Genomic DNA, 27,802 nt, shown 5'->3' with positions numbered 1-27,802 from the left:
TCAATTGTGTGGAAGACAACTTCTTTCTGCAAGTAATAGCAGAGCCAACAAGGAGAAGTGCCACGCTTGACCTTGTGCTCACCAACAGGAAAGAGCTGGTTGGAAATGTGACGCTCCAGGGCACCCTTGGTTGCAGCGATCATGAGATGGTTGAATTTGAGATCCTCAGGACAGTGAGAAGAGTGTACAGCAAGCTCATTGACTTGGACTTCAAGAGAGCAGACTCTGGCTTCTTCAGAAACCTGCTCAGTAAGATTCCATGGGATATAGCCCTAGATGGCAGGGGGGCCCAAGATGTTGGTTGGTATTCAAGGATCACCTACTACAAGCTCAGGAGCGTTGCATCCCAACTAGAAGGAAGTGCAGCAGAAGGGCCTGGAGACCTCTTTGGATGGATAAGGAGCTGCTGAGGAAACTTCAAAGGGAAAAAGAGGCTTACTAAAGGTGGAAGCAAAAACAGGCAGCCTGGGAAGAATACAGGGATATTGTCTGGGAAGCTAGGTACCAGGTTAGGAAAGCTAAGGCCCAGTTAGAAGTAAACTTGGCTAAGGATGTGAAAGATAACAGGAAGGGATTCTATACGTACGTAGCAAATAAAAGACAGACTAGGGACAACATAGGCCCCCTCCAGAAGCTATCAGGAGAACTGGCTAGCCTGGATTTGGAGAAGGCTGAGGTTCTTAATTACTTGTTTGCCTTGGTATCCACTGGTAAATGCTCTGACTGCACCACCCAAATCTTGGAAGGCAGACACAGGGACTGTGCGAATGAAGACCTTGGGCCCACTGTAGGAGAGGATCTGGTTTGAGACCATCTTAAGAACCTGAATGTGCACAAGTCCATGGGACCTGACGAAATCCATCCACGGGTCCTGAAGAAGCTGGCAAATGATGTTGCTAAGCCACTGGCCATCATATTTGAAAAATCATGGCAGTCAGGTAAAGGTCCCGATGACTGGAAAAAAGGGTCATATAACCCCCATTTTCAAGAAAGGGAGAATGGATGACACAGGGAATTACAGACCAGTCAGTCTCACCTCTGCCTGGCAAAATCTTGGAACAGATTCTCCTGGAAGGCATGCTAAAGCACATGAAAAACAAGGTGCTTGGTGACAGCCAGCATGGCTTCACTAAGGGGAAATCCTGCCTGACCAGTCTGGTATCTTTCTATGATGGGGCTACAGAACTGATGGACAGGGGTAGAGCAGTTGATGTCATCTACCTGGACTTGTGCAAAGCGTTTGACACTGTCCCACACAACATCCTTGTCTCTAAATTGGAGAGACATCAATCTGATAGATGGACCACTCGGTGGGTAAAGAACTGGCTGGATGGCCACACACAAAGAGTTGTGGTCAATGGCTCGAAGTCCAGCTGGAGACCAGTAACGAGTGGTGTCCCTCAGGGATCCGTGTTGGGACCGGTCTTGTTTAACATCTTCATCACTGACATGGACAGTGGGATTGAGTGCACCCTCAGCAAGTTTGCCGATGACACCAAGCTGTGTGGTTTGGTTGATACTCTGGAGGGAAAGAATGCCATCCAGAGGGACCTTGACACGCTTGTGAGTTGGGCAGATGCCAACCTTATGAAGTTTAACCATGCCAAGTGCAAGGTCCTAGACCTGGGTCAGAGCAATCCCAGGCACAGCTACAGACTGGGCAAAGAACTGATTCAGAGCAGCCCTGCGGAGAAGGACTTGGGGGTGCTGGTCGATGAGAAAATGAACATGAGCCGGCAGTGTGCACTTGCAGCCCAGAAAGCCAACCACATCCTGGGCTGCATCAAAAGGAGCGTGACCAGCAGGTCGAAGGAAGTGATCCTGCCCCTCTACTCTGCTCTCGTGAGACCTCACTTGGAGTATTGTGTGCAGTTCTGGTGTCCTCAATATAAAAAGGACATGGAACTGCTGGAACAAATACAGAGGAGGGCCACAAGGATGATCAGGGGGTGGAGCATCTCCTGTATGAAGACAGGCTGAGAAAGTTGGGGCTGTTCAGCCTGGAGTAGAGAAGGCTGCGTGGAGACCTCAGAGCAGCCTTCCAGTACCTGAAGGGGGCCTATAGGGATGCTGTGGAGGGCCTGTTCATTAGGGGCTGTAGTGACAGGACAAGGGTAATGGGTTAAAACTTAAACAGGGGAAGTTTAGATTGGATATAAGGTGGAAGTTTTTTACTGTAAGGGTGGTGAGGCACTGGAATGAGTTGCCCGAGGAAGCTGTGAGTGCTCCATCCCTGGCGGTTTTAAAGGCCAGGTTAGACAGAGCCTTGGGTGGCATGGTTTAGTATAAGGTGTCCCTGCCCATGGCAGCGGGGCTGGAACTATATGATCTTCAGGTCCTTTCCAACCCTAACTATTCTATGATTCTATGATCTTAGGTTGCTCTAAAGGAATTAAGAAGGTAAAATGGAGTGAAGTGGGACCTTCCCTTTTAGCAAAAAGGTTTTCAGCTCTTTTCTTGAAGAACTATGTTCTGCAACTGGATCAACTGTTTTCTTACACACCTTCAGTTAGTAGCAATTCAAATGTATCAACATGCAGTGTCCTCATGGCTTAATGCCATATGTAACCCTATAAAGGCTTGAGCAATTTTATCATGGAGCTGAGATGTACAAATGCATAGATACAAAGGCTTGCCTTTCCAGGTAAAGTTGCAAGCCACTTAGGAATCCCTTTACATCTTCCGTTTCTTAGACCATATTTAGTAAAGAGAGAATATCAGTCACTATGCATACCAGATCTAATATGTGTACCTCTCCTTAACACTTTTTTTTTTTTCCCATATTTGCTTTCTCTTGCAGTCTGCAATACTCTGAAAGGTAACCGGAATCAGGTGCTTGCAGTATCACTGAAATTAGCTGCCTTGTGTTTAAGGTCCCTTTGTATCATTTCATGTTCCTGTTTCAGCATATCATGTTGAAGAGTCCATGGTGCTCACTGCTCTTATAGCGCATCATTTGGTGTAGATGGTCTGTCCATTTATGCTAACTCTATGGCAAACTAAACATCTCTTTTTCTTTGTATCCTCGGACACAAGAGACCATTGCTTTGCTGCCATCAACATGACTTTTGAATACCCACAGCTAACATTTTGAAAGATCTTATCAATCATTTCCTGAAGTGTCTACAGTACTAATAAATAATCATCGAATTATTGAGGTTGGAAAACACTTTTAAAATCATTGAATCCAGTCACTAACCTACATTGCCCAGTCCACCAGTAAATCATGTTCCTGAGTACCACATCTACAGGTCTTTTAAATACCTCCAGGGATAGTGACTCCACCAGTTCCCTGGGCAGCCTGTTACAATTTGTCTTAAGCAGAAACTCCTACTGTAGCACTTAAGGGAGAAAAATGCATAAACTTTTATAGATACCACAAATTAAGGAACTAGGCATCAGGGAAAAGGAAAGGATTCTATTTCTGAAATGTTTAGTTCTATTTTAAGTTTTGCAGGTTTTATTAAATAAATTTGGGTGAGAAGGTTAAATCTCAGAGATCTTTTGCTTTCATATTCTTATAGATAGTAAGCTAGGGCACATCAGTGAGTGAGCTCACTTACATGTAGAGTACTCAGCTATTCCTGTTCATAATACACTCATTACTGAGAATTTTTAAGACACAAAACTGTAGACAGTCCTGCTTTGGCTTATCCTTCTGGTACTGCTTCATGCCCTTACCCTCCACCCCTGGCTGCAACACCAACACTGACTTCATAGAAGAAGTTACAACCTCTATATTTTGAGTTTGGTTGGGTTTTTTTTGTAATTGAAGGCAAATCTTAAACTAAACTTTTTAAACAAGTTAAAATACTTCCAGCCCACATTGTTGTTATATGGCATGAATCATAAAATAAATCCCCAGTGTGATTCCTTAAAAATAAAGAAAATGGTTTATTTGGTGGAGTTTCCACACAGTTTTTCATAATAGAGATTGCATTAACCCATAGGTGTAAATCTTGAGCTGAGTGTTATTCCTTTATTCCATAAGATTTATTTTAGGCTGGGTAGAACCTGAAACATCAGTACTTTTCTTAGATGAAGCAAGTGGAAATGCTGTTTGTTCTCCAGATTTATAACATCATATTAACCTGTCCCCAAGCCTCATTCTGTCTTTGCCAGTTCCTCTTGCTGCAGGAGATGGGGATGAAGCAAAATATATTCTTTGTTCACCTACCGGTGTAGATCCATAATTTGGAGTTCAACAGACCTTAAAAACAATTCGGGGATTTCTGAACACACAAACTGAGAATGGCCCATTTATTTTAGTGTTTTAACTGCCTTTACAATTTTGTATTTTGCAAAAGAGGCAAAAAAGGTTAGAGACTGTTCTCAGCTATGCTCCAAAGTGATGATTTGCTGCAGATGCCTACAGCAGAGTAAAGACCACTTCTTTAGCATGGATCTTTACTGGTCAATCGTCATGTTATTGCTATGTATTGATTAAAAGCCTCATTAAAAGATTAGTATGTGGACAGAAGAGGAGAAAATAATTTTCCCTTAGTACGTACTTGTGTGCATGTATGAGTTTTAGAAATAAGTTTGGATCATTTAATTATTTTGCAATTAATCTTATGCTGTCTGAAGTCAGGACAGGGCTGATGAAGTCAAACCTAGTTTGTATGGAGCGTGAAAATCCTTGACTAGTGTGGTCAGTCTTACTGCACTGATTACTGATGTCTTTGCTTCAGTATGGTCCAATTCTATCAGCTAGGAAGAGAAGAAGGGACTAGTCTCCAGTGGTTCAAAGTGAGATGTTCAGTTCTCTCATGTTTTCAAGAAAACAAGATTCCAGGTCCCTATGGATAGAAAGACAGCTCAGTGCGCTTCTCCTGTGCACATGAATTTTGCAGCCAGCCTTATTTTATTTAAAGGCCAGCTATACAAAAACTTGCAATGAAATAACCAAAAGCTGTTACTTAAGAGAAAATACAGTTTTTCCTGTTCAATCCTTTGTGAAAGAGATGATTTAAAAGTAATGAACTAGTAACAAGTTACTCAAGTAATAAGGTGAGGAATAAAAAAAACTAGTATCCACTTCATATGATAGTGACCCTCTTGACCTGTTAAGAATGACATTGGGATTCTGTGGTGAAACAGGAGAGATATGATATAAAATGCCAGGCTTTTAATATTGTACATTGACCTCAAAGCTATTCTTCCAGTGTTTTAAGAGTGCATATAAGTGCTTAAAAAGAAAAAGGATATAAAATAACAACTTCAAAAGCATCAGTATTGCAATTTCTAAGCATTTACTTTCATTCCCACTCATACAGAGAAGCCTGAGCTGCAGGATTGCTGCTGTGCAGCCAAACCTATCTCATACTATTGGTAATTTGTGTAAGGTAAGATTGTCTCAATATTTGGAACAGAAGTTCAGGGAAACCCTGTAGCTAAAATTCAGGTTAGGGCATAACTGACATCAGCTCTAGTATTTGCTCCCCTAGAAATTCACAGAGGCTGGAAAATAAGCTAAAGAAGTAGTATCTCAAATATATGCTGCTCTTCAACAGATCTCTTTCTCTCTCTTTTTCTTTTTCTTATTTTTCTGTGGATGGAAAAAGCTGGAGGATGTTGGTGACATTATTGAAAAGATCCGCATAGGACACAAGGGTGGAGGACTGAACTCCGGATGGCATTTGGACCGTGTTGCGATTAGGAGGTTGCTGCCAAATGGAAAGGTAGGCTGCAAATCCCAGCACTCTGCGATGTGTTTCCATTAGCAGCTGCTTCCGTTTCCCAAAGCGCATCTTCTGTACACAAAGCATGATTAACAGTGAAAAATGACTCCCTAAAGAACAATGCACACTAATGAACTTGCTAGAGCTTTGGATATGGGGACAACAAACATGTATTACTATGTTTTATTCTTCAAATGTTGATTATAAGATTCTGCAGTCATTAATTTACTTAAAAAAAAAAAAATGCTGTTTTCATTCTACCTTTTGACTAGAGTAGACTTATTCCATCCTGGCAGTAGATGGGAGCAAAGCAGTGATGTGGCTCCTCAACCTTTTGAAAGTCTTCGCTAATCTTTATCTGGTGTGTGAAGGAGCAATCTGCTTGCTGAGTGTGGAAGCAATGGTATCATGACTTGCTTGCTGGACTGACAGGGGAGATTCTTGAGTTTGTACCCATCGCTGTGCAAATGCAGCTGAAGAATTAGGGGGCTGAGCCAATGTCCTTGTGCTGCACTTCACCACTGTTGCTGGGTGATGGCTAAGCTAGCTAAGGCTAGCTTAGATAATGGTTTGGGTGATGAAGAGATGAGAGCTTCATATTTTCATGTGTAGTTTTGTTATGACCAATCACAGGCAAGTAAGTGAGTGTACTATTTCAAAATTAAAAAGTTACCGTTGCTAAACATGGACGAGAAATAAATTCATCAGCCCCATAATTCTGGAAGAACAAGTGCAGGGAGCCGGTACAACTAAGACAAGCAAAATGCTTGTCAGCGCAAGTCCCTGAATCACTCCTATAAAAAGCATCAAGTTAGGTGCTAGGACTTTGGGTTGATTATGTCAACAGGATTAAGGTGGTACAGCCAGATAGGTCATCTTGACCTTGTTCACCTAAGAAACTCTTCCTCAGCCCTGCTTTCAGATGTTGGCTGAAGAAACAGGCATGAATCTGGCTGTAGAGAAGTTTGCAAGAATATCACCTCTTCAGGACCAGTTCATAATTGGAGCTGTAGCTGTGTTTGGCAACACCAGGGCTCTCTCCTCTGTCTTGTCCTTTCTCCCCTTATTCAAAGGGATGTCAGCTTTCATTTCCACCTCAGTTCTCAGGTCTGTCCCCTCCTGAAGTGGCTTTTAATATCTAGTCTTGGTGTAAACATACCTTGTTCAGCCATGGTGAACCTACTTCTTGTCTTGCTCCTTCCATCAAAATTTCCAGGATACTTTTTACTCTTTTCTGCCTCATGATCATATCAAAGGTATGCCAAAACCCTCCTCATCATACTCATGTCTGTATCCTTCTATACAAGCTTCTTCACAAGCCAATACCCTTTGATTCTTTATTTTTATTAGCTTTTCGCTGGTCTGTTTACTGTCAGACCCTTTGTCTGTGTATTGACTAACCCTTGCCTTGTACGACTTCATTAAGTTAATGAAAAAGATTACTTTTTTTGAGGTATTTCTATTGGTGATAGGCTAGGGAAGGGAGATACACAAAGGTATGGAAACCAAGACAGAAGAGATTTCTGAGCTGCCTTTTTCTACACCCACTGTTAACTGAGCACTTTGGAGGCTCCTGAGAGCTCCATGTTGGGTGCTCTTCCTTTAGTCCAGAAAGGGTCTTGGTAATGCATGGCTCTGCCATCATTATAGCCACTTAAAGGATGATGAAAAACCTGGGAAAGTGGAAGAAGGAAGGAAACCCATGAATAACTTAAAAATGGAGAGATTTACAAGTCTGCTGAGCTTTTGATTATGGCATGGGAGGAAAAGACGAAAGCAGAACACTGCAGGATGCCACTGATCAGCTGCAGGATATTATGACCTGCCACAGCATAGCAATATGCTGCCAACACTTCTAAAAGCTGTGCTACCTGATTAGACTCCTAAGATAGGTCTAGATGTATCTGTAATAGTGCAAAATAAAAATGAGGTCAGTAACTTTTCAAATTAAATTGAAAGCACTTGGGTTGGAAACGAGGGTTGTTGCATGCCAGCAAAGCTCTGTCTTGGGATGCCAATTATATCTGATTATTGTATTTCATTTGTTACAATCTGGGGAAGGGCAAAGTACTGATTTTTAGCACACTATTGTACCCAGCTTCTAGCTTTAGGCCGGACTCAGAATGTAATGAAACAAATCCTGTTGTGAGCTACAAGAGGATGTTACCGTGGGTAACATAAAGGAGCACACTTCACGTCACTTAAATATTAATGCAACCACTAATAAGGAAACCCCAATAAAAACTGTGGCAATGACATGGTGATTAACAATAACGATACAATTAACTCTTGCAATAACTGCACATTATGCCCCACTGCCCAGACACTCAAGTCCCTAGATACCCTATTAGCAAACAAACAGTGTTCATATCAATGGCATGTACAGCCAACATTAGGAAACTTTAGGAGCAGTTAAGAGTTTCAGCGAGAGATGTGACTGAGGTGGGATCTCTATTTGAATAGAGAGTTTCAGCACTGAAGGATCATCTGGAGAGCCCTGTCTTCCCAGGCTGTAGGTGGGGAGATAAGCACTGTTCGTCAGCTCAGCATGCAGCAAGATAACACAGGGTAAGTGGTCAGACAGACAGTGCAGAAATGAGGAGGCAGCAGTAATGGCATGGCCAGTCAGTAGGTGTTGTATTTTTCTTAAACCGCCCAAGTAACACTTGAAAGTGAAATATTTGAAATCATCCAAAGTGGTGCCAGTTTTTTTGACACCGTTTTGTACTGATCATGGTCCAAACTGCTTTATGGATTTAAACATTGCAAGTCTGGGGTTAAACAGCAGCACTGCAGGGAACAGCAGAGAGGAAGAGAAATGGCATTTTGTTGACAGCAGAAAATTTGGGCTGTGTGGATATAAAAGATGATTCTGCTGCAGAGTCAAGATGCTTGACCATACAAACCGCTTGGAGGGGTTCAGCTCCTGCAGATGAACTCGTCTGTGATCTGTGCATGATCATATGATGGCCTGTTCATGCAAGGTTAGCAGTGACTGGAGTGTGCCTCTGATCTTAGGAGCACAACCTATTTCTCCCCAGCGACCAAGTTAGAAAAGGCAGGATCTGGCAGCTGAAGGCAGTAGTACACAATGATAACAATATTCAAGATTGCTACAGGGAGAGATATTCCCTTCTTTTACTATATATTAATATTTTACTATTTAAATAGTAAAGATAGTCAAGAAAGGACCCTGCATTAGTTTGATAAATAATTACATGAGAGTAATTAAGGTGGACAGTATTCATATGCATATTATACATAAAAGTGCTAGCACATAAAGTAGCAGAAGAAAGTTCCTGTGCTGCTTAAGAGAGAATTTATGAATTTGTCAGTAAGGCCATATTTTTTTATTCCTTTATTTAATTACTGTGAGATTAAAACTAATGTTTCTTTTTCTGTTCAAACTTGGGGTCTCTGCAGCTTGCATGACAGCTCATGCCCCTTTCTTTATGAAGACATAGCCCGGGGTGCCCAGCACACAGAAAGCTGCCTGCATCTTACCATCTTGGAGGCCTTATGGGAGTCTGTTCTTAATGAGTAGTCTGGGACTGATTTTGTTTACCAAGTAGAAAACACATGTTCTATTGTTTTTGTTTGTTTGATGATAGAAATCATATTTGTTTCCACCAAAATGAAGTCAAAACAAAAGGTCAAAAGATTAAATCAGTATTTTTCCCTCTTAATGTGCATACAGGAATTGCCTGGAAACCAGTTTGAGTCACAAAATTATAGGGCAAAATCTTGAAGTACTGTCTCAGAAAAAAAACCCCTACTAACTTCAAAGAGATAGCTGCCTGAATAAGGATAGAAAAGGGATTGCAGTGTCTCAGTAAAACACGGCTTCAGCAGGAATGGTGCAGTCCTGATTAGGACTTTGCAAGATTAGGAATTTGCAAGATCAAAAACTGGGAAGGGCAGAGATCTGCTGGTTCATACATCCAGTCTCACACATCATTGGGAACACTGTTCTCTGCCTCTTCTCAGAGTCCTCAGATGTCCTCTTTCTGGAGGAAATGTATTTCTGTATATTATTTCAGGTCTGCATCTGCATACAAACGCATACAGACATGAGCTGAAAATCCTTGCCTGTATGTCAGAGTGTTTTGAAGTGGGAAATGCTAACATGTGTTCACATTGTTTTGAAGAGATTAGCTCTGTCATGTTCACTTCAGGGCTCAGAAACTGTCACATTTCCATGTGAAAGATGGCTTGCGAAGTCTGAGGATGATGGCGAGATTGTCAGAGAACTGGTACCATCTGAAATTTTTACTGAAAAACTCATGAAGGATGGGACACTTAAGCAGATAGAGGAAGAAGTTGAAGACCCATTAGAAGGTAATGTAATCCTAGGAGTAAGTAGGGACCTTTTAATCTGATATATTTTTTTAAATAAAAGACATGTGGTTCAGGCAAATGTGACACTGGTATGACTGTTCACATTTCTTTCCCTTCCTGTTCTCTGACTTCTCTTATTCCTGAAGCACTTCTGTGCAATAATACCATTATTTTGCTGTAGGCCATTTATAAACCTATCACAGACACCCTTTCACACAGACAGTTTGCACATCTCCTCTAATGCCTAACAAAATTCGTCCATCCTCTTTTCCAGGCTCTGCAAACATTTGTCCAACTTCACCTGTCCTGTACACTCTGCCCCTTCCTTTCCTACCCTACCAGTGCCCCTGAGGAGGAGAATCGTACAGTCATAGAATCATAGAAAAGTTAGGGTTGGAAAGGACCTGAAGATCATCTAGTTCCAACCCCGCTGCCGTGGACAGGGACACATCACACTAAAACATGTTACCCAAGGCTCTGTCCAACCCATCATTGAACACTGCAAGGGATGGAGCACTCACAACTTCCTTGGGCAACCCATTCCAGTGCCTCACCACCCTTGCAGTAAAGAACTTCTTCTTTATATCCAATCTAAACTTCCCCTGTTAAAGTTTTAACCCATTACCCCTTGTCCTATCACTACAGTCCCTAATGAAGAGTGCCTTCCCCAGCATCCCTATAGCCCCGCTTCAGATACTGGAAGGTGGCTCTGAGGTCCCCACGCAGCCTTCTCTTCTCCAGCCTGAACAGCCCCAACTTTCTCAGCCTATCTTCTTACAGGAGATGCTCCAGCCCTCTGATTATCCTCGTAACCCTCCTCTGGATTTGTTCCAACAGTTCCATGTCCTTTTTGTGTTGAGGACACCAGAACTGCACACAATACTCCAAGTGAGGTCTCACAAGAGCAGAGTAGAGGGCTAGGATCTTCGACCTGCTGGTCACGCTCCTTTTGTTGCAGCCCAGGATACGGTTGGTTTCTGGGCTGCGAGCGCACACTGAAGCCGGCTCATGTTCATTTTTTCATCGACCAACACACCCAAGTCCTCCTTGGGCTGCTCTGAATCTCTTCTCAGCCCAGCCTGTAGCTGTGCCTGGGATTGCTGTGACCCAGGTCTAGGACCTTGCACTTGGCATGGTTAAACTTCATAAGGTTGGCATCTGCCCACCTCACAAGTGTGTCAAGGTCCCTCTGGATGGCATCCCTTCCCTCCAGAGTATCAACCGAACCACACAGCTTGGTGTCATCGGCAAACTTGCTGAGGGCGCACTCAATCCCACTGTCCATGTCAGCAGCAAAGATGTTGAACAAGACCGGTCCCAACACAGATCCCTGAGGGACACCACTCATTACTGGTCTCCAGCTGGACTTCGAGCCACTGACCACAACTCTTTGTGTGCAGCCATCCAGCCAGTTCTTTATCCACCGAGTGGTCCATCCATCACATTGATGTCTCTCCAATTTAGAGACAGAGAATAAGAAATAATAAATTTATTATTATAATAAATAATAAATAGAATAATAAAGAATAAATTTAAAGAATAATTACTTATTCAGTTCTGAGCCTATCTCAGTGTTTATATGGTGTGTTTGGCTTTCCTGGTAGCTGAAGCAACTGAAGAAGAACTCAAGTTTCATTCCAAACTTGTTGTGCTTGTTGCTTCTCTGTATGTCCAGCTGATCCTAAGCATTTTTCCTCTAGGACCTATTTTTCCCACTCTTTCTGCCCTTAGGAGAAGTCATGAACCTTCCTACACTCTGAGCAGAGCAAATTGAATTCAGCTGCCACTTTCATTCTTGGTTCTTGCATCTGGCAATAAGATGATTCAACAGAGAAAATAATTTCTCTCCTTGTTTATTTTCTCTCAGAGTCTGATTTACATTTATGGTGCACCACTGTCAGAGTGGAGTTTAGGTGGATTTTAAGTGTTTTCTATTGCCAAGGTCAGAGGTGCCTTGCTTTGAGGAAGGCTGGAGCCTGACCAATGTGCCCTTAAAAACGAGAAGTGTACTCTTTCCTCCTGTTAGGAGCTACATGTGACATCATTTTTTTCCTGCAGAGGCAAAGACAGTTTTAGTATCAGTGAGTAAATACATCACTGCTAGATGCCTGCATGACATTTTCTTTAGTTTACTCACTTCTGTTGCTTTACCTGCACCATCGCCGACAACTTTCAAGGCCAGATTGGACGGAGCTTGGAGCAACCTAGTCCAGTGAAAGGTGTCCCTGCCCATGGCAGAGGGTTGGAACTGGATGAGTTTTAATGTCCCTTCCAGCCCAAACCGTTCTGTGATTCATTCTATGATACCTTGCAGTAGTTACTATGTGATAACTAACCTAGGTGACTATTCTTTGTCTTTGAAATGCAAAGACTTACAAGTTTTACAACCTATGGAAGAGGATTTTTGGATAACTAAAGGTTTCTTTTGATTGGGAGCTAGAACTAAGTTTGGGGACTTCTGTTTTAGATGTGAAATATCTGGGATGGGAATTATGTCTTCTTCGTCTGTATGAGTCCTCAGGCATCTTGGGCTCTGGCGCAATCTAAATGACAATGGAAAATCAGTTTGTGTTATTCTGAAGATCATTTTTTAATATAGTAGACTACATTTCAGCCTTGAAAGTGTCCATAACTGGTGAGTGAAAACCAAACAGGGATGCATAGAGTTGACTTTGTTCATTACTTTATTATTAGTGTAAGAGTTGTCTTTATAATATTAAGCTATAAAACTGCAAGACATAATATGAAGAGGCAAAACAGAAAACCTGGCATTGTACCTAGCTTGTTGAATAGTCTGAAGTAATGATCCTGATCCATTTCTTAGAGAAATCAGTGGAAATCCTTCATGAACAATGAAGCAGAATAGTCCCTGGTTTACCAGGAAAGTTAGGTACAGAATAAAAAGATAATATAGATATTTTCTTTCATGCTATTAACATACAAAGAAGAATCATAACTAAGATTTTGTGCCTCTTTCCCATTTGCATTGCCCTGGGATTTGCAAGGAGGCATTCTCCAAGGCTCTTATGCCACCGCAGTAATCAGAGACTTGTGTAGTTCTTAATTGTTTTCCTGGAGAGGATGCTTTCAGTAGCTGTTTGTTTTCCCTGCGTAATTAGGAAAAAGAGTAGCAAAATAAAAATAGGAGTATTTAACAGGTTTAGTAAAGTACATTACTAAAGACTTGATGGGATTTTATTGGATCATTATTGAGAAAGCTAAAGAGAAAGGGTACTTAAACAGTACAGCTCCGGCACTTCCTTAATTAAATACTGTCTCAGCAAAAGGACACAGAAACCTGTTCTCTTTCTGTTTGGGGAATTTATAGAGATACATGCCATTAACTCTGGTAGTAATTGCACATCTGAATTCCTGGGTTTGTTTATGGAAGATGGAACATAAAGAATTCACAACACTGAGTCACTTGTTCTCAGATGTATGTCCCTTGAGCCTTGGTATGAAAAGGCTGAATTCCCTCACCTCTATTGACTTCGCATCCAGTAATAACCATGACTCTTTGCATTTTTAACTGTGAACTATGTGATCAAAGCAATAGACAGACATTGATTAGATGGAGAAAAGGAAAGTCAGCAAACTTCAGCCCAGCGATTCCCCAGTCTTTGGATCATTACCAGAAGCCTGGAAGCATAAAGCATATGGGATTTTAAGCCTCCAAGAACTGAATGTTAAGCAGAAAGCTTGGGGACCATTTTCTTCGGTAAATTCAGTAGCTAAGATAGATAGATAGATCTTGATAACTCACCTGGTCAGAAATCACACTTCCTTTTCTTTCTGCAGTTCACACCTACAAGATCAGTGTGTTCACCGGAGATATCTATGGCGCTGGGACAGATGCTAATGTTTTCCTAAATATGTATGGAGATCTGGGGGACACAGGAGAGAGAAAACTCAGCAAATCTGAAACAAACTTCAACAAGTTTGAAAGAGGACAGGTACAAATGCAACTGGTTAATAATACTTTCAATTTCACAGTCTTTAACCTAGTAAGTCCATGATTGTCTTTATAGGCTGCATTTTCCTATGGGGGGTGAAATGATTGATACCACTTACCATATTCATTACCTTTTAAAATTATTTGTATAGATTCTCAGCTGGGTATTACAACCAACAGGCACTTCAGCAAATGGGTAGATGTTTTTGTGAAGTCATTGACAGACAAATTATGACCTTGATCCATATAAACTGGCCTGAATTGTTAGTTGTAGGCTTGAGAGCACACAAAACCAGAGGTGTCTTATTCACATAGCCTCTGTGCAACTGATTTGCACATATAAAGTATGTATTGTAATTCACCATACAGCATGATAAATTGATGGGATCTAAACTGCAGCTGTGTTTGACAAAATAACTCCAAAAGTGGTACTCTGTGGTCAGCCCATGAGTCATATTCACAGCCTCATATGGAGATACTTAGATGTAATGATGCCAAAGATTGTGGTATCTGGATTGCCTATACAAATCTCACTGCGTTAGAAAGGGAAGTATACTTAGGTTTAAAAAATCAGGATGTAAAATTCCAGGAATTCAATATTCTAATTGAGTTGTAAAAGTGACATTTTATGCAGCTCCCCTCATAGCAGAAGCAGGCTTCAAAACACTTCCCTGCAGAACAGTTTTAGCATACATGTATGCCTCTACATACTGCTGCAAAGCTTTTAACCAAACACCATCATGTGAAACAGAATTTAAATGCACATCGTGCCCTGCAGTCTCCACTTGCTTTTGTCTGGTAGATGATCTGTCAAGAGGTCTTTAACAAAAGCAACTGCTGTTGAACACACTGCAGGAGGACACGTTTACTATACAGGCTGTGGACCTTGGCATTCTGTACAAGATCAAGATTCGTCACGACAACACTATGTTCAGTCCTGACTGGTTCCTGGATAAAGTAGAGATCATGGATGAAACCACAGAAGAGTCATTCATATTCCTGTGTGAGCGCTGGCTCTCTAAAAAGAAAGAGGACAAAAAAATAGAGCGTACGCTTTATGAACAGGTACAGTTACGGCGCAGAGCGGTGATCCCAACCCACTGCTACTAATGAAAATAAAATGATTGAATACCTGATTGAAGTCCAGGACAGCTCATTAGGGACTTACCGGTATTTTTGCTCGTCCAAAATGAACTTGTGATTTTCAGACAAGTGCTGAAAGTATGGCCACTCTCAGCCCAGTATCGCTAGATCTGTAATTTGCTATTTCAACAGAAAAATCAAGGTGTCTAAGTGAGATTCTTCAGATGAGAGCAAAAGTATCTTGCTGATGCACAGTAAAGTATATTTCCCTGTTTCTCGGCTTGCTGTGCTCACAAAGTAGGTTAGTTATGGATCCCACTATTCAAAGTCCTTGAGCCAAAATATTGGGTCCCTTGACTTCATCCTCACCAAACTAGATAGGTTTATCTTTTCAGTTCCTTCTTCCATCACTGCCAAATGTAAAAAGTCTGGCCTGTTTGCTACCACTCAAAGCACCAAATGTTCCTTATTGAAATGCCCTTTTAACTTGCACATTCTCTACTGCTTTATCAGGCTAATGTAGGTAATTGGAATTCGAGGTACATGCATGAATTAAAATAGGCAAACAAGATTAATAGACCTCTCTTGCTTCTATACAGTGAGACATAATAAAGCAGCTGATTGTAAGTCCATTGTATTTAAGGAGTCCATTTTGCAACATACAGTGACATATTAATTGACAGTTACCACTAAAATTATCATCAATGAGATTGAGCCAGACTCATTCTGAATACAACAGAATAGATACGAGAAGAGGTACACCGTGGATGAGTATTGCCATGTGCTCCCTCATAAAACTGCAGCAGACAATGCTATGCATGCTTGTGGTCACACTCACCCTGTTGCCAATATTAATTCATAATGAGGAAAAGATAAGGGTTTTTTTAAACTTTAATTGCATGACTGTGTGGTAAGAGCCTCACATTTGTTGGATAATGGCATTAAGCACATCTGCAGTGACTCTTCAAATATAGTAGACATTTTTTATCATTCAGCTTTTCAGTACTCTCCCTCTCATGCTCTTTGAACTGTACCAGATACTTTCCTCTGACACTTTGGTGTGTGCCCTGATAAGCAAATCTGGCACTGCTCCATTTTCCTATGAATTTTCTGTGGCTATTGCTCATGCAGGTAGCAGAGGAAAAGTCATAACACACCATTAAAGTCTGTTAGGCCCATTATATTTTCTTATATTATAACACCCATCCAAAATGACCTGTCAAGGTTACCAAAGAAGTGAATGAATTACCTACAGTAAATTACATATCACATTTATTTGAGCTACACTGAGCAAAAGGCTACTTGGGTAACTATAGGGATTTCTTCTTACGTTGTTCTTGGAGGCACATGGGAACAGCTGACAACGCTTGAACACTCAGCCTCATTACCCTCCACTATATGCCTTCCAACTAGAACTATGATGGTGAGCGGAACAGCCTGGATGGCTTATCTCTCAGTCTGTCAAGTCAGGATAGCAGTGGAAACCTGAAGGAGACGAAAAAATCCAGCTTGGTCAAGGCGGCAGAAGAAGGATCATGTGAGCAAGCACTGTGTTTGACTGCATGTGTGCATGTGTTCTTGGCTTTTGGTGCTTGAAAGTCTGTGTTCATCCTGGTGAAGAGCAAGGAGGGGCAGAACAGCAGGTTGCTTCTCTTCAGCTTCTGTTGTGACTGCTTTGTAAAAGCTCCATCAGTACTTGTGTTTCTGTGCTGCTTTTGTACAGCTCTCCAACCGTAAAAGTGAAATAAGCCATGAAGTTCATAGCAACTTCAGTGTTTCCAACGCTCTTATACATCCCCTGTAGAAATCTGTGGTGCTGAAGCTTGTCAGAATTAACTTCTCTATTGCCAGAAGATGTAAGCTCTCCAAACAGCATGATGCTTTGTACAGTGTGACAATAGGGTTATGTAGATGGTTACTCAAGGGTATGCCATTTTCTGTGACAATGAGGCAAAATGCACAGGTGAACTCTATGGGCAACTGCAACAGCAAATCATGTCCCTTAGATGCCTAAAGTTAGATGAGACCATCCACACCACCTAGTGTGGAAAACCAGCTAGTCAAGAACATCCATAGGACCTCTTCAGAAAGAAACCCCTGACTTGAAGAACTATACACTCTCTTACTCCTCTTCCACCATAACTTCATTAAGGACAGCAATTCAGTGGGGAGAAACGACACTAGCCTCTGATCATTGGGTTTTCATAGAGTAAAGGGAAGAATTTATGTAATTTCTGTATAATTTTGTCCTAGATGTCCTTTAAAGGGTCCAAAGCTCTTTGCAGTGAGAGGGACAGTAAGTAAACCAGATATGTTATGACCAAAAGAGCCTCCCTTGAACTATCAGAAGCTCTTTTCCACGATTGCTTAAAGTAGCTCCTGTTGCTGGTATCAGCCTTTTCTCTCCTCCTGTATCTCTTTGACCTTCTCAAGATGGTATTTCATGTAGCATATTAGATCTGAATTACCAAAGATGGCTTTGAATTTCTTGTTTGCCACATTTAAGCCATCTCCCCTTTTTTCATGGTCTGTCTAGTAATGCCTCCTCACCAAGGATGTGTGTTTAACATTAAGTCAAATATAATTTGCATTAGAACCCTTCAGATTTTTTTTTTTTACAACACAGCTGCATCACAGCAGCTGTTGTGAGATATGGAAGGTGAGCAAGAACGCAGATAAGTCTCTTGGCTCTCAGAAAACAAGCTTCAACTGAGAGTGCTCAGATGAGCTTGTTCTTTTCTGGAAGTGGTCTGGGTTATACCTTGGTAGAGGAAAATGTTCCGCAAGCTCTGTCATTGAAAGACAGGGAATTCATGAACTCTGGACTGAGTTTTTCTGCTCAAATAACTGTTGGAAACTGTTTGTGGCTTTAGTGTAGAGTTGCATCTTTAGGCTCTGGCTCCTGAGATAGGGCAAAGCTGACTATACGGATTGCATCTTATAAAAAGTGAAATATGCCAGACTGTGTCTGAAAAGGCCAGCTTACATGCAGGGAGGCTAGTCCTGCTTTGGTGCTGCAGTAGGAAGTAGGAAAGCTGTGCATGTTTTGTTCTGTCCTGGCTGTGAAGGAAGCCTGGAAGATCGGTATCCATCAGCTGAAGTTAACCTTGGTGGAAAACTTCTCTAGTCTATTGGTATTTCCTTATAACTTCATTATCACATAGGGTTTTTTTTCTCTGTATTTACATACCTTTTTATTAACTACCTCTGTGTTCCAGGACAATGACTTATTATCTAAATTACACCTATATTTTGTTGTCATCCTCCATGGGGTCTTTTGGATGTACGACTAAATTGTTGTGTTGTAAGAAGTAACTGGGCAACGGTTGAGTCATGGATGCTCTTAGTCCACAGCAAGTGCCAAGTAATTAAACTTATCTTAAACTTCCATGGTAAGGCAAGTGTAAAATGATGTAATTTGGCTTAGGAGTTTAAGATAGCTTTCACTGACATGGTCCAAGGGAATTCACACAAATGGTTACTGCAGCTCAGCTGATACCCAGTAGCTTGCTGTGATGTGATATCTGGGTTGCATGTCCCGTGCCTTTAAGTTGTGAGGCAGACATAATGCTGCATGTTGCTTATCCTGGTCTGCAACCCATGTGTCTTGGATCAGCCTTTCTTTTGTAATCCCATATTGTGCTCAGGTGGATAGCAAGAGATTCCCATGTTCCTTCTGATATTATTTCTGTGGTGAGACAATGGATAACATCTGCCATGTTAGCATTCCATGTAGTTTCACAAATAATGGGTAAAACATCAACATCTCACAGGAGAATCCCTCTCCATCAGAGCTAGGATAGTACCCATCATCTCCATTATGCAGGGTGGTCTTTCTCTTCTGAGTCCTGGAGTTTGTCAACACTATCTCTGTTGCAGTGACATGACCTCATTAAGGAAACTGCATCCTGAAGGAATGTCAGATAAGACGGACTGTGTGAGCCAGACAGCCACCTCCTGAGCTGGATAAAAAGCCAGCTGTTACTTAGTTGATTAGGGGAAGTGATACTGGGAGCTGTCTGGGAAGTGGAGTGAGAGTTCAAGCAGCCCAGTTCTGACTCTCCCATGCTCAAGATGGTGAATAACTTTGAGGAGCAGGAGGTAATGTGGAGATGAAGAGCAGCAAAAGGCCCTGTGAGCTAGGAACCTGCTGGAGACAATGTGGTCTGTATCACTAGTGAAACCCAACCCTCTGTGAGGGGTGTGTGTGTCCTCAAACAGCGGGAACCCTGCACAGGGGCTCAAGGAAACAGGGCAAAGGAAGATGGGCTGTAGGACCTGTGGTGTCCTGCTGTGGCCACATGCCTCAGGTTCTACCTTCTCCTGTGTTTGAAGAAGTAGAACTATGAGTCCCGGACACAAAGGGAGACAGTGGAGAGGGGAGATAAATTAAAGGATTACTCTTCCAGTTTTTAGAGGAAAGAAAAGCGATCAGTGTTTCTTGCTGTTTCCTGAAACAGTGTTTGCTGAACTTACTGTCTGTCACTGTATCCATTATTTAAAGTGGAAAATGATAATTTCTCATACTTCTTATTTTTTTCTACCAATATTTCAAGTACTTTGGCTTGAGGATGCAACATCAATTGGAAATACTGGTAGTTCTGTGAACTTATTCTGCCACAGGAGAACAGGACAAAAACTGTATAAAAACGAAGTTCTGTCCCTCTTCAAAATATACTTTATTTAAAAAAGGGGTCTGGGGCTGATCTAAACATGATCCTTTGATAAATTCTTACAAAATTTGTCTTGCCTAAAGCTAAGCTCTTTCTCCTGCTAATGCTGTCAGCTCCAATGACTACTTTGTGAAGAATGCATTGCATATCATTATGCTGATGCGCACACTGAAATGTAAATGATACTATAATGGGGAGAATAAGTCTTGCCTAATTATCAGTTTATTTTGTGTTGGTACACAAAATCCTCAGGCTGGGGCTGAATTAATCTCTCTGGGTTCTGCTCTGCCCAGAGGTAAGAACAGATTTGATCAGCATGAATTCATGCCGTCCCTGGTATTGCACACATATTCTGAGCTTGACGTGAGCTTCCAGTACAACCCCCACCCTGAAAGTGTTGTTAGTCACTGTAAAGCAAAACTAGATACCAATCCCAGGTGATCTGAAAGCCAACTGAGCCTTTTTAAATCAAAAAAGTGATGATGAAGCCAAGCTGAATTTTGAGTCTGTGACAAGCAACTTTCAGAGCTCTGAGTCTTGTCAGAACAGTTTGCACAGCCCTGCACAAATGTTCTGAGTATTTAACGTCTAATTCTGCACTGCCTGCTTGGCTTACCCAAATGAGCCTTTGGAAAGCATTTGAAAATAGTCTGGCACTTCCTCCCTTTCAGCAGCTGAACTGAAATGTCTGAATACTACAGAACAACCTTCTAAGTCCCAACCCTTGGCCTGAAGGTTTTTACCCTGAGCAATATTATTGCTCAATGTAAAAAAATTTTAAGTGGCCTACTGTTAATACAAGGATTGTTCATAGTTTACCTGGATTTGCAAAGGGATGCTGCCCTGAGCTGCCCCATATATCATGGCAATCCTTGAATGAAGCACAAAGGAGAACATTTTCAGTTATATTGGGACACTCACTCATTTATGGTTTACCTTGGAGTCAGCATAGATTTATTTGCCTTTATTGAACAGTGAATGTAAGATCACTTTGGTCTAATAGCCTGTTTAAGATTTAGTTGCTCAGTCTCACCTTCAGGAAGGTTTCTTGGTGTAAATAAAGATTCAAGCCCTTTGTTGTTCTGTCAACTATTAGTGAGAAAACTGGACTCACAACCTCCTTGCAGCCAGTAGGGTTGTCTGGGGCATTAACCCTTGCAGAATTCAGTCCCAAGTGTGTATGGTAAAGCAGTCTCCTGTGCACACTTATAGCCCAGTGCTGCATGGTGTTATCCCTTCTACAAATGAGCTCAATGGGATGTGAACCTATTTAGTATGCATGACTGCTCCCCGCTATGGTATGAGTCCCTGGTTTTCTGAAGTCTCATGTAAATGCATATGTGTGGGGGGTTTCTGATGACTAAACCTCTGTTTGTTGCAGTGATCCCATACCACATCACTGTCACGACGGGCACTGTGTACGACTCCAGCACTGACAGCAGAGTGTACATCATCATCATGGGTCCTCAGAAAGTGCAGACTGAGAGGCTGTGGCTGGATCTTCCAGAAGGAAAAGACGAGTTTGCAGATGGCTCTGTAGAGAAATTCTCTGTTTGGGGCCTAGATGTTGGGGAGATCAAAAAAGTGGAGGTACTGTGTGAAGACAGCACGAGTACTGGAGGCATACACATGGCCAAAGAAAGCACATGTTGCTGTTAGTCTTAGCAGTGAAGGGAAGGCACTTGGGTCAAAAAGGACTGTAAACAGGGATGTGCTAATGAGATTTCATGTGTGTCTGAACTTGAAAATAAGTACTCTTTATATCTCACAAAAACCAAGATCCTTGAGATGCAGAACATAATCTTGAATTATAAGGAAGTTGCAGTATGTCCCAGTTTTGTCCCAGCTCTGGCACTGTATTTAGTCAAGCACTGTTATTGACAGATGCAGTGAAGGTTCCAAGGGTGCAGTCCTCTATCAGTCTTTTTCCTAGTTGATTTTTACTCTTCTTCCGGTTGGGTTTCATAAATAGTGCCTGCAGTGAGAAACACATCTTGTATAATTTTCTAGCTAAACATTAAAATTGTTTTCACAGCTAGGAGGACCCAGGCTCAGAGAAGAAAACTAATCATTGCTCATAAGTAACGTACACAAATAGATTTCGGTACAGGAGCCATTTTTAATGCTATGGCTCAGGGAGACAGAATTTGCATAGGCTTTCCATCATTGAGCTTAAACTTCACATGAATCTTCCTAAGCATTTGCGCACAACATTCTTGTTTCATATGGCAGTTTCATCTCTTTGAAAGCCTGCTCCAGCCCCTTGCCTGCTGAAACCCACAGCATCTGAGAACTTCAAGAGCCTATTTAATTTTTTTTTACCCCATGCTTTGTGTTGCAGTAAATCTACATGCTGATGCTTGTGCTTGTGTATTTAGAGGGAAGTAAATGAAAAAATATAGAGAAATCCTAAGTAATTAAAAAATCTTTGGAGTTGTATGTCCTGTTGTATCAGCTGATAGACTGAAGCACCCCTATTAGCTTTCATTCAAGCAATGGATTCTGAGAAGTCTCCTCGAGAGGTTTACATATTTTAAGTTTATCATCAAGCTATTTCCTTAATGCACTCCAAGCATCTGGTTATTATGAGTAGTGGCATTTTCTATCTGGTTCATCTCTAGGTGAAACTTTGAAAGTGAAGCAAGTACACAAATTCTTTTGGGATGGAATTGTGGGCTGGGAAACCATGGGCTGGGGCAGAAAGGGAGGAAAAAGCCAGTATAACCGCTTAATGTCAGAGAGACGAAAAGAACAGTCTGAGGAAAGAAATAGAAACAGATGCAGAAAAAGAGCTTGTGAGTAGGGTGGGGAAGAGTAGAGAACAGGAGAAAGTAAGAGGAGACACTTGAAAATAGGCAAAAACAAAGGACTGCAAATGGAAAAGAAGATAAAAGGTTGCAAATGAAATGCAGAGTCAGAAAAAGAAAGAACATGTAGCTTTCAAGCTGGTGATGGTCTTCTGCAGTCTTTCAGCCCAATCCTCAGTGATCTCACCAGTCTGCTGCCTCCCTCTTGCTCATTTTTCCTTTAAGTTTGTAACCTCCCCCCGTGCTGTAGCTGGAGGAGCCATCTGCTCCTGGCCTTCTGCTTTCCTTCATGCAGTGCCCTGTGCTTGGAAGGTCCCTTGTTGTTGGTCCATGTCCCAGTGACATCGATGTGCCAGTCTGCTGTGGTTGCCATGGAACCAGTCCATACTCTTCTTGTACAAAATTGCAGTGTTCAGGGACATTGCAGAAAACTGGTAGTTATCTACTTGGGAAAAGTGAGGAACAGTTTGTTCTCAGATTTGGCACTTGGCTGCTTCTGGAAGAAGGCAAGAAGTTCTGAATACAAGTTACCATGTGAAAATAACAGAGCATAGGGATTAAGTTTTCAGAAGCCTTCTGTATAACCCAGGCAGCAGGCTGCAGGATTTAGTAGGATCGTAAGATTTGCAGCATGATGCCACTTATTCTTCGGTATTATTTTCCTGCTGCAAATATACTTTGGTGAAAGCAGAAACAGTGGAACATGAAGTAATTTGAAAACGGCTCATTTATACCTGTTGTGTAAGTCTAAAGATATAATATTTACTACTGGTGTACTTTAACAGACACACTGACATGAAAATAAATAATACATATTATTCAGTAGACACTTTATACTATGTTCTTAAGGCAGGTTTTAATATTTCTTCTCCTAATTTATTAAAGTATCTCTGTTCATAGACTGCTGTTGCTGCAAAGACACAGGTACATCGGGAAATGTCTTTCACTGTTCTCCATTTCTAAACCACTTCTGGACTTTTGGTTCAGAGCTATTCTCAATCGCAAGCACAGAGTAAAGCCGAGGACATACAAGTATTTCAAGTCCAGTCCTTCACTGACTAAGGGCTTGATCCTGGAAGACCCTGAGGTCACTCTAGTATTCTCTGCACCTTGCAAATTAAGCAGGAAATTTTTTTTATTCTTTTTTCTTTTATTTCTTTTTCTTTTATCTTTTCCTTCTATCTCAGGTTAGAGACCACTCAGATTGCCTCCCATTTCCCCCTGTTGTTGTACTTAGTTTCTTTGTGACTGTGAGCAGCTTGGTGTGAATTGTGCATCTTAGTCTTGATGATGAGAGATACCCAACAGCCCTTCAAGGATAGTAGGAATCAGTTACAAAGGTTTTCAAACAGCCTTTGAAATTCTGTCATTCTAGCTTTAGCTCAGGCATCACAGCCTCAAACAACCTGTGATGTTGGTACACACGTCCAGGCTACACTGCTGGTGTGGCCATGGCTTTCGATCACTCACTGTATTCATAGAATCATAGAATAGTTAGGGTTGGAAAGGACCTCAAGATCATCTAGTTCCAACCCCCCTGCCATGGACAGGGACGCCTCTCACTAAACCATCCCACACAAGGCTTCATCCAACCTGGCCTTGAACACTGCCAGGCATGGAGCACTCACAACCTCCCTGGGCAACCGATTCCAGTGTCTCACCACCCTAACAGGAAAGAATTTCCTCCTTATATCCAATCTAAACTTCCCCTGTTTAAGTTTTAACCCATTACCCCTTGTCCTGTCATTACAGTCCCTGACAAAGTCCCTCCCCAGCATCCCTATAGGCCCCCTTCAGGTACTGGAAGGCTGCTATGAGGTCTCCACGCAGCCTTCTCTTCTCCAGGCTGAACAGCCCCAACTTCCTCAGCCTGTCTTCATACGGGAGGTGCTCCAGTCCCCTGATCATCCTCGTGGCCCTCCTCTGGACTTGTTCCAACAGTTCCATGTCCTTTTTATGTTGAGGACACCAGAACTGCACACAATACTCCAGGTGAGGTCTCACAAGAGCAGAGTAGAGGGGCAGGACCACCTCCTTCGACCTGCTGGTCACGCTCCTTTTGATGCAGCCTAGGATACACTTGGCTTTCTGGGCTGCGAGCGCACACTGAAGCCGGCTCATGTTCATTTTCTCATCGACCAGCACCCCCAAGTCCTTCTCCTTGGGCCGCTCTGAATCTCTTCTTTGCCCAGTCTGTAGCTGTGCCTGGGATTGCTGTGACCCAGGTGTAGGACCTTGCACTTGTCGTGGTTGAACTTCATAAGGTTGGCATCAGCCCACCTCACAAGCGTGTCAAGGTCCCTCTGGATGGCATCCCTTCCCTCCAGCGTATCAACCGGACCACACAGCTTGGTGTCATCAGCAAACTTGCTGAGGGCGCACTCAATCCCACTGTCCATGTCGGCAACGAAGATGTTGAACAAGACCAGTCCCAACAGTGATCCCTGAGGGACACCACTCGTTACCAGTCTCCAGCCGGACATCGAGCCATTGACCACAACTCTTTGTGTGCGGCCGTCCAGCCAGTTCTTTATCCACCAAGTGGTCCATCCATCAAATTGATATCTCTCCAATTTAGAGAAAAGGATGTCGTGTGGGACAGTGTCAAACGCTTTGCACAAGTCCAGGTAGATGACATCAACTGCTTTACTGTAGCCCCATTCTGTAGCCCCATCATAGAAGGCCACCAAATTGGTCAGGCAGGATTTCCCCTTAGGGGGGCCATGCTGGCTGTCACCAAGCACCTTGTTGTTTTTCATGTGCCTTAGCATGTTGTCCAGGAGAATGTGCTCCAAGATTTTACCAGGCACAGAGGTGAGACTGACTCGTCTGTAATTCCCCAGATCTTCCATTTTCACCTTCTTGAAAATGGGGGTTTTATTTCCCTTTTTCCAGTCGTCGGGAACTTCACCTGACTGCCATGATTTTTCAAATATGATGGCCAGTGGCTTAGCAACTTCATTCGCCAGCTCCTTCAGGACCTGCGGATATTGGTATGTCGTGTCTACAGAATTACTTGGAATTGAAAATCAAATCCCAGTGTTCTGATCTCATAGTCTTGCTATAAGGAAGGCTCAACACTGGATTAGTTTATACCAGACTTTACAACACTGTTCTTGAGGCCCTTGGAAATCTGTTTGTGTGTAGGTTTTTCAGGGCAGCTGGATGTGCAGAATGCTTTCATCTATCTAGTCATTGATACCAAAGGAATTAAAGGTTGCTGTGAAAATCTGGTACCTAACAATGTCTTGGAATGATGCTTTAGGAGGGGGCTGTAATGAACCCAAAAAAGCAGCAGATTTTAATTGGCTCATTGGAATTTTCTCACCAGCTGCTTTGTCCCTGCTTCACTGCAGAGCCGTTGCCCTCAACTTTTTCCATCCCCTTGTCTGTGTCATCTTGCAACAGGTCTCAAGAGGCTGTGTGCGGACTCTCAGAAGGGGTGTAGTTTTGGAGGAGGGCAGCTAAGCTGTCAGAGAGGCAGTGGGCAAGTGTTCTATTCCCATTCACCTCACACCCCAAGAATCTGAGAATTAATGCATCCATTGTAGACCTGTATTTCCCTAGTGGTTAACTCTAATTTTCTGCAGCTGCACAGACATTAGTATAGTAATAATACTCCTAACAGCAGTGATGACTGAGACAGTCAGATAAAAAAGATCATTTGTTTTTTTGAGGAAAAGAGAGACATCATGGATGCATTACCCTAGATGGATCTGTTACTAAGAATTATTTTGCAAGCAACCCTAAATATCCTAATAATTTCAAAACAAAACCAGTAAGAGCTAAGGACCTCATTTTCCTAGAAATGATACAAACAACACCTGCTCTGAAAATAATGAAGTGCAGTTACCTCTTTTATTCTACCTTTTATGTACAAATAGCTCGCCGGAATGACTGGCTGCCAGAGTTTCATACATCCGCTGGGATACAGAACTATGCTTATAAGTCTGCCCCGGGGTGAATTCCTCACATTTTTTAAGAGGGACACATGCAGTTCCTTGGAGAGTTTGGACCATTATCCTCCTTTTGCTGATGATATACCTGTAGAAACACTACTTATTGCTCATCATGGTCCTTGCCAGAATCAGCTTCAAAGGTGGGCTTGGACTTTCCTAACCTCACCCCTGCACACTCAAGCAGTGTCTCTGTACTTCTCCAGGTTCACTGACCCTGCTGCCACCTCTAGTATTCTTTCTTTTTCCATGTAAGTTTTGTCAGGACCACCTTGTTCATCCATGAAGGCTTCCTGCCACTCTTGTATGACTTACTGCTCTCCAGGATTGACCATTCTTTAGCTTGGAGGAGGTGGTCCTTGGTAGTAGAAAATCAACCAGCTACAGGTGTAAGCTCCATCTGTTGGCTCCTACACAAACATGGAACTTTTGCAGTTAAAGTAGATGGGAAGCAGAGAAACAGCCTGATACATATAGTTGACTTAGACTTCCTTAGAGGGAAGGAGTATTTGAATAACACATGTGGGTGTTTGCCTAGCTGTGTCTTTCATCTTGACTATGAAGCTTTGGATAGTCACTTCTAAGTGTTGCAACAGCAGTGGAAGAGTTTAGAAAGATGGAGAAATGGGTCTTCAGAGGTCAGCAAATCAGCAGACAGAGGTCAGTGAAGAAGAAGCAGGGCAGTATTAGACTGGAAATGTTTCCATGTAGGTCAGACCAGTCTACCTTCCTTCATTATGGGACTGGCAGTGTCTTGCCTTCCCTCATGCTGAACAGCCCTTCACCTGGGCTTCCTTGCCCACATCAGCTGCCATGTCCACTGATGTCTTGCCTGTGGGGCACCAACAGCATAGTCTATTTCACAGCTTCCTCCATTCCACTTTGGAAGTGGTTTGTATGATGGTGTATGTAGTCAACACTCTTAGTCCTTCATCTCTGGTTGAAACACCCAGTTGAGGTCTTTCCTCCCAAGAAATCCCCTTTAACAAGCGGATGTTTTCTCACTGACTCTCAGGTGGGGCACGATGGCGCTACCCCCGAGAGCTGCTGGCTAGTGGAAGAACTCAACATTGTTGTGCCCACCAAAGGCGTCATGTATAACTTTGTCTGTAAGTGCTGGCTGGCCAGAGACAAAGGCGATGGGCTCACTTCAAGAATCCTAAACATCCTGGATGCAGACTGTGTTAACATTGGCGTCAAGGTAGGCTCTTGTCTCATCTTTGGCTGTTGCATGAACCTGTGCTGATGGAGGTTGTGATATATGCATGTGCTTTGAGTCTTTTATTTACAGAGGGTTTGTTTGTTTGTTATT

The 27,802-nt window shown here is 42.3% G+C and overlaps 1 protein-coding gene across 2 annotated transcripts in view; it reads left to right on the top strand.

Moving 5' to 3' along the window:
* The window catches only part of LOXHD1 (lipoxygenase homology PLAT domains 1), a 97,761-nt gene that overhangs the window by 29,439 nt on the left and 40,520 nt on the right, over positions 1-27,802 (top strand). For both annotated transcript variants that reach the window (XM_065663633.1, XM_065663634.1), the window contains 7 exons: positions 5,565-5,681; positions 9,857-10,019; positions 13,818-13,972; positions 14,827-15,036; positions 16,468-16,591; positions 21,109-21,317; positions 27,506-27,691. In XM_065663633.1, coding sequence (XP_065519705.1) covers positions 5,565-5,681; positions 9,857-10,019; positions 13,818-13,972; positions 14,827-15,036; positions 16,468-16,591; positions 21,109-21,317; positions 27,506-27,691 — 1,164 coding nt within the window. The remainder of the gene's footprint in view (positions 1-5,564; positions 5,682-9,856; positions 10,020-13,817; positions 13,973-14,826; positions 15,037-16,467; positions 16,592-21,108; positions 21,318-27,505; positions 27,692-27,802) is intronic.

This window comes from Lathamus discolor, chromosome Z (assembly GCF_037157495.1).
Source record: "Lathamus discolor isolate bLatDis1 chromosome Z, bLatDis1.hap1, whole genome shotgun sequence".
NCBI lineage: Eukaryota > Metazoa > Chordata > Aves > Psittaciformes > Psittacidae > Lathamus > Lathamus discolor.
This window is presented reverse-complemented; position numbering and strand designations above follow the sequence as displayed.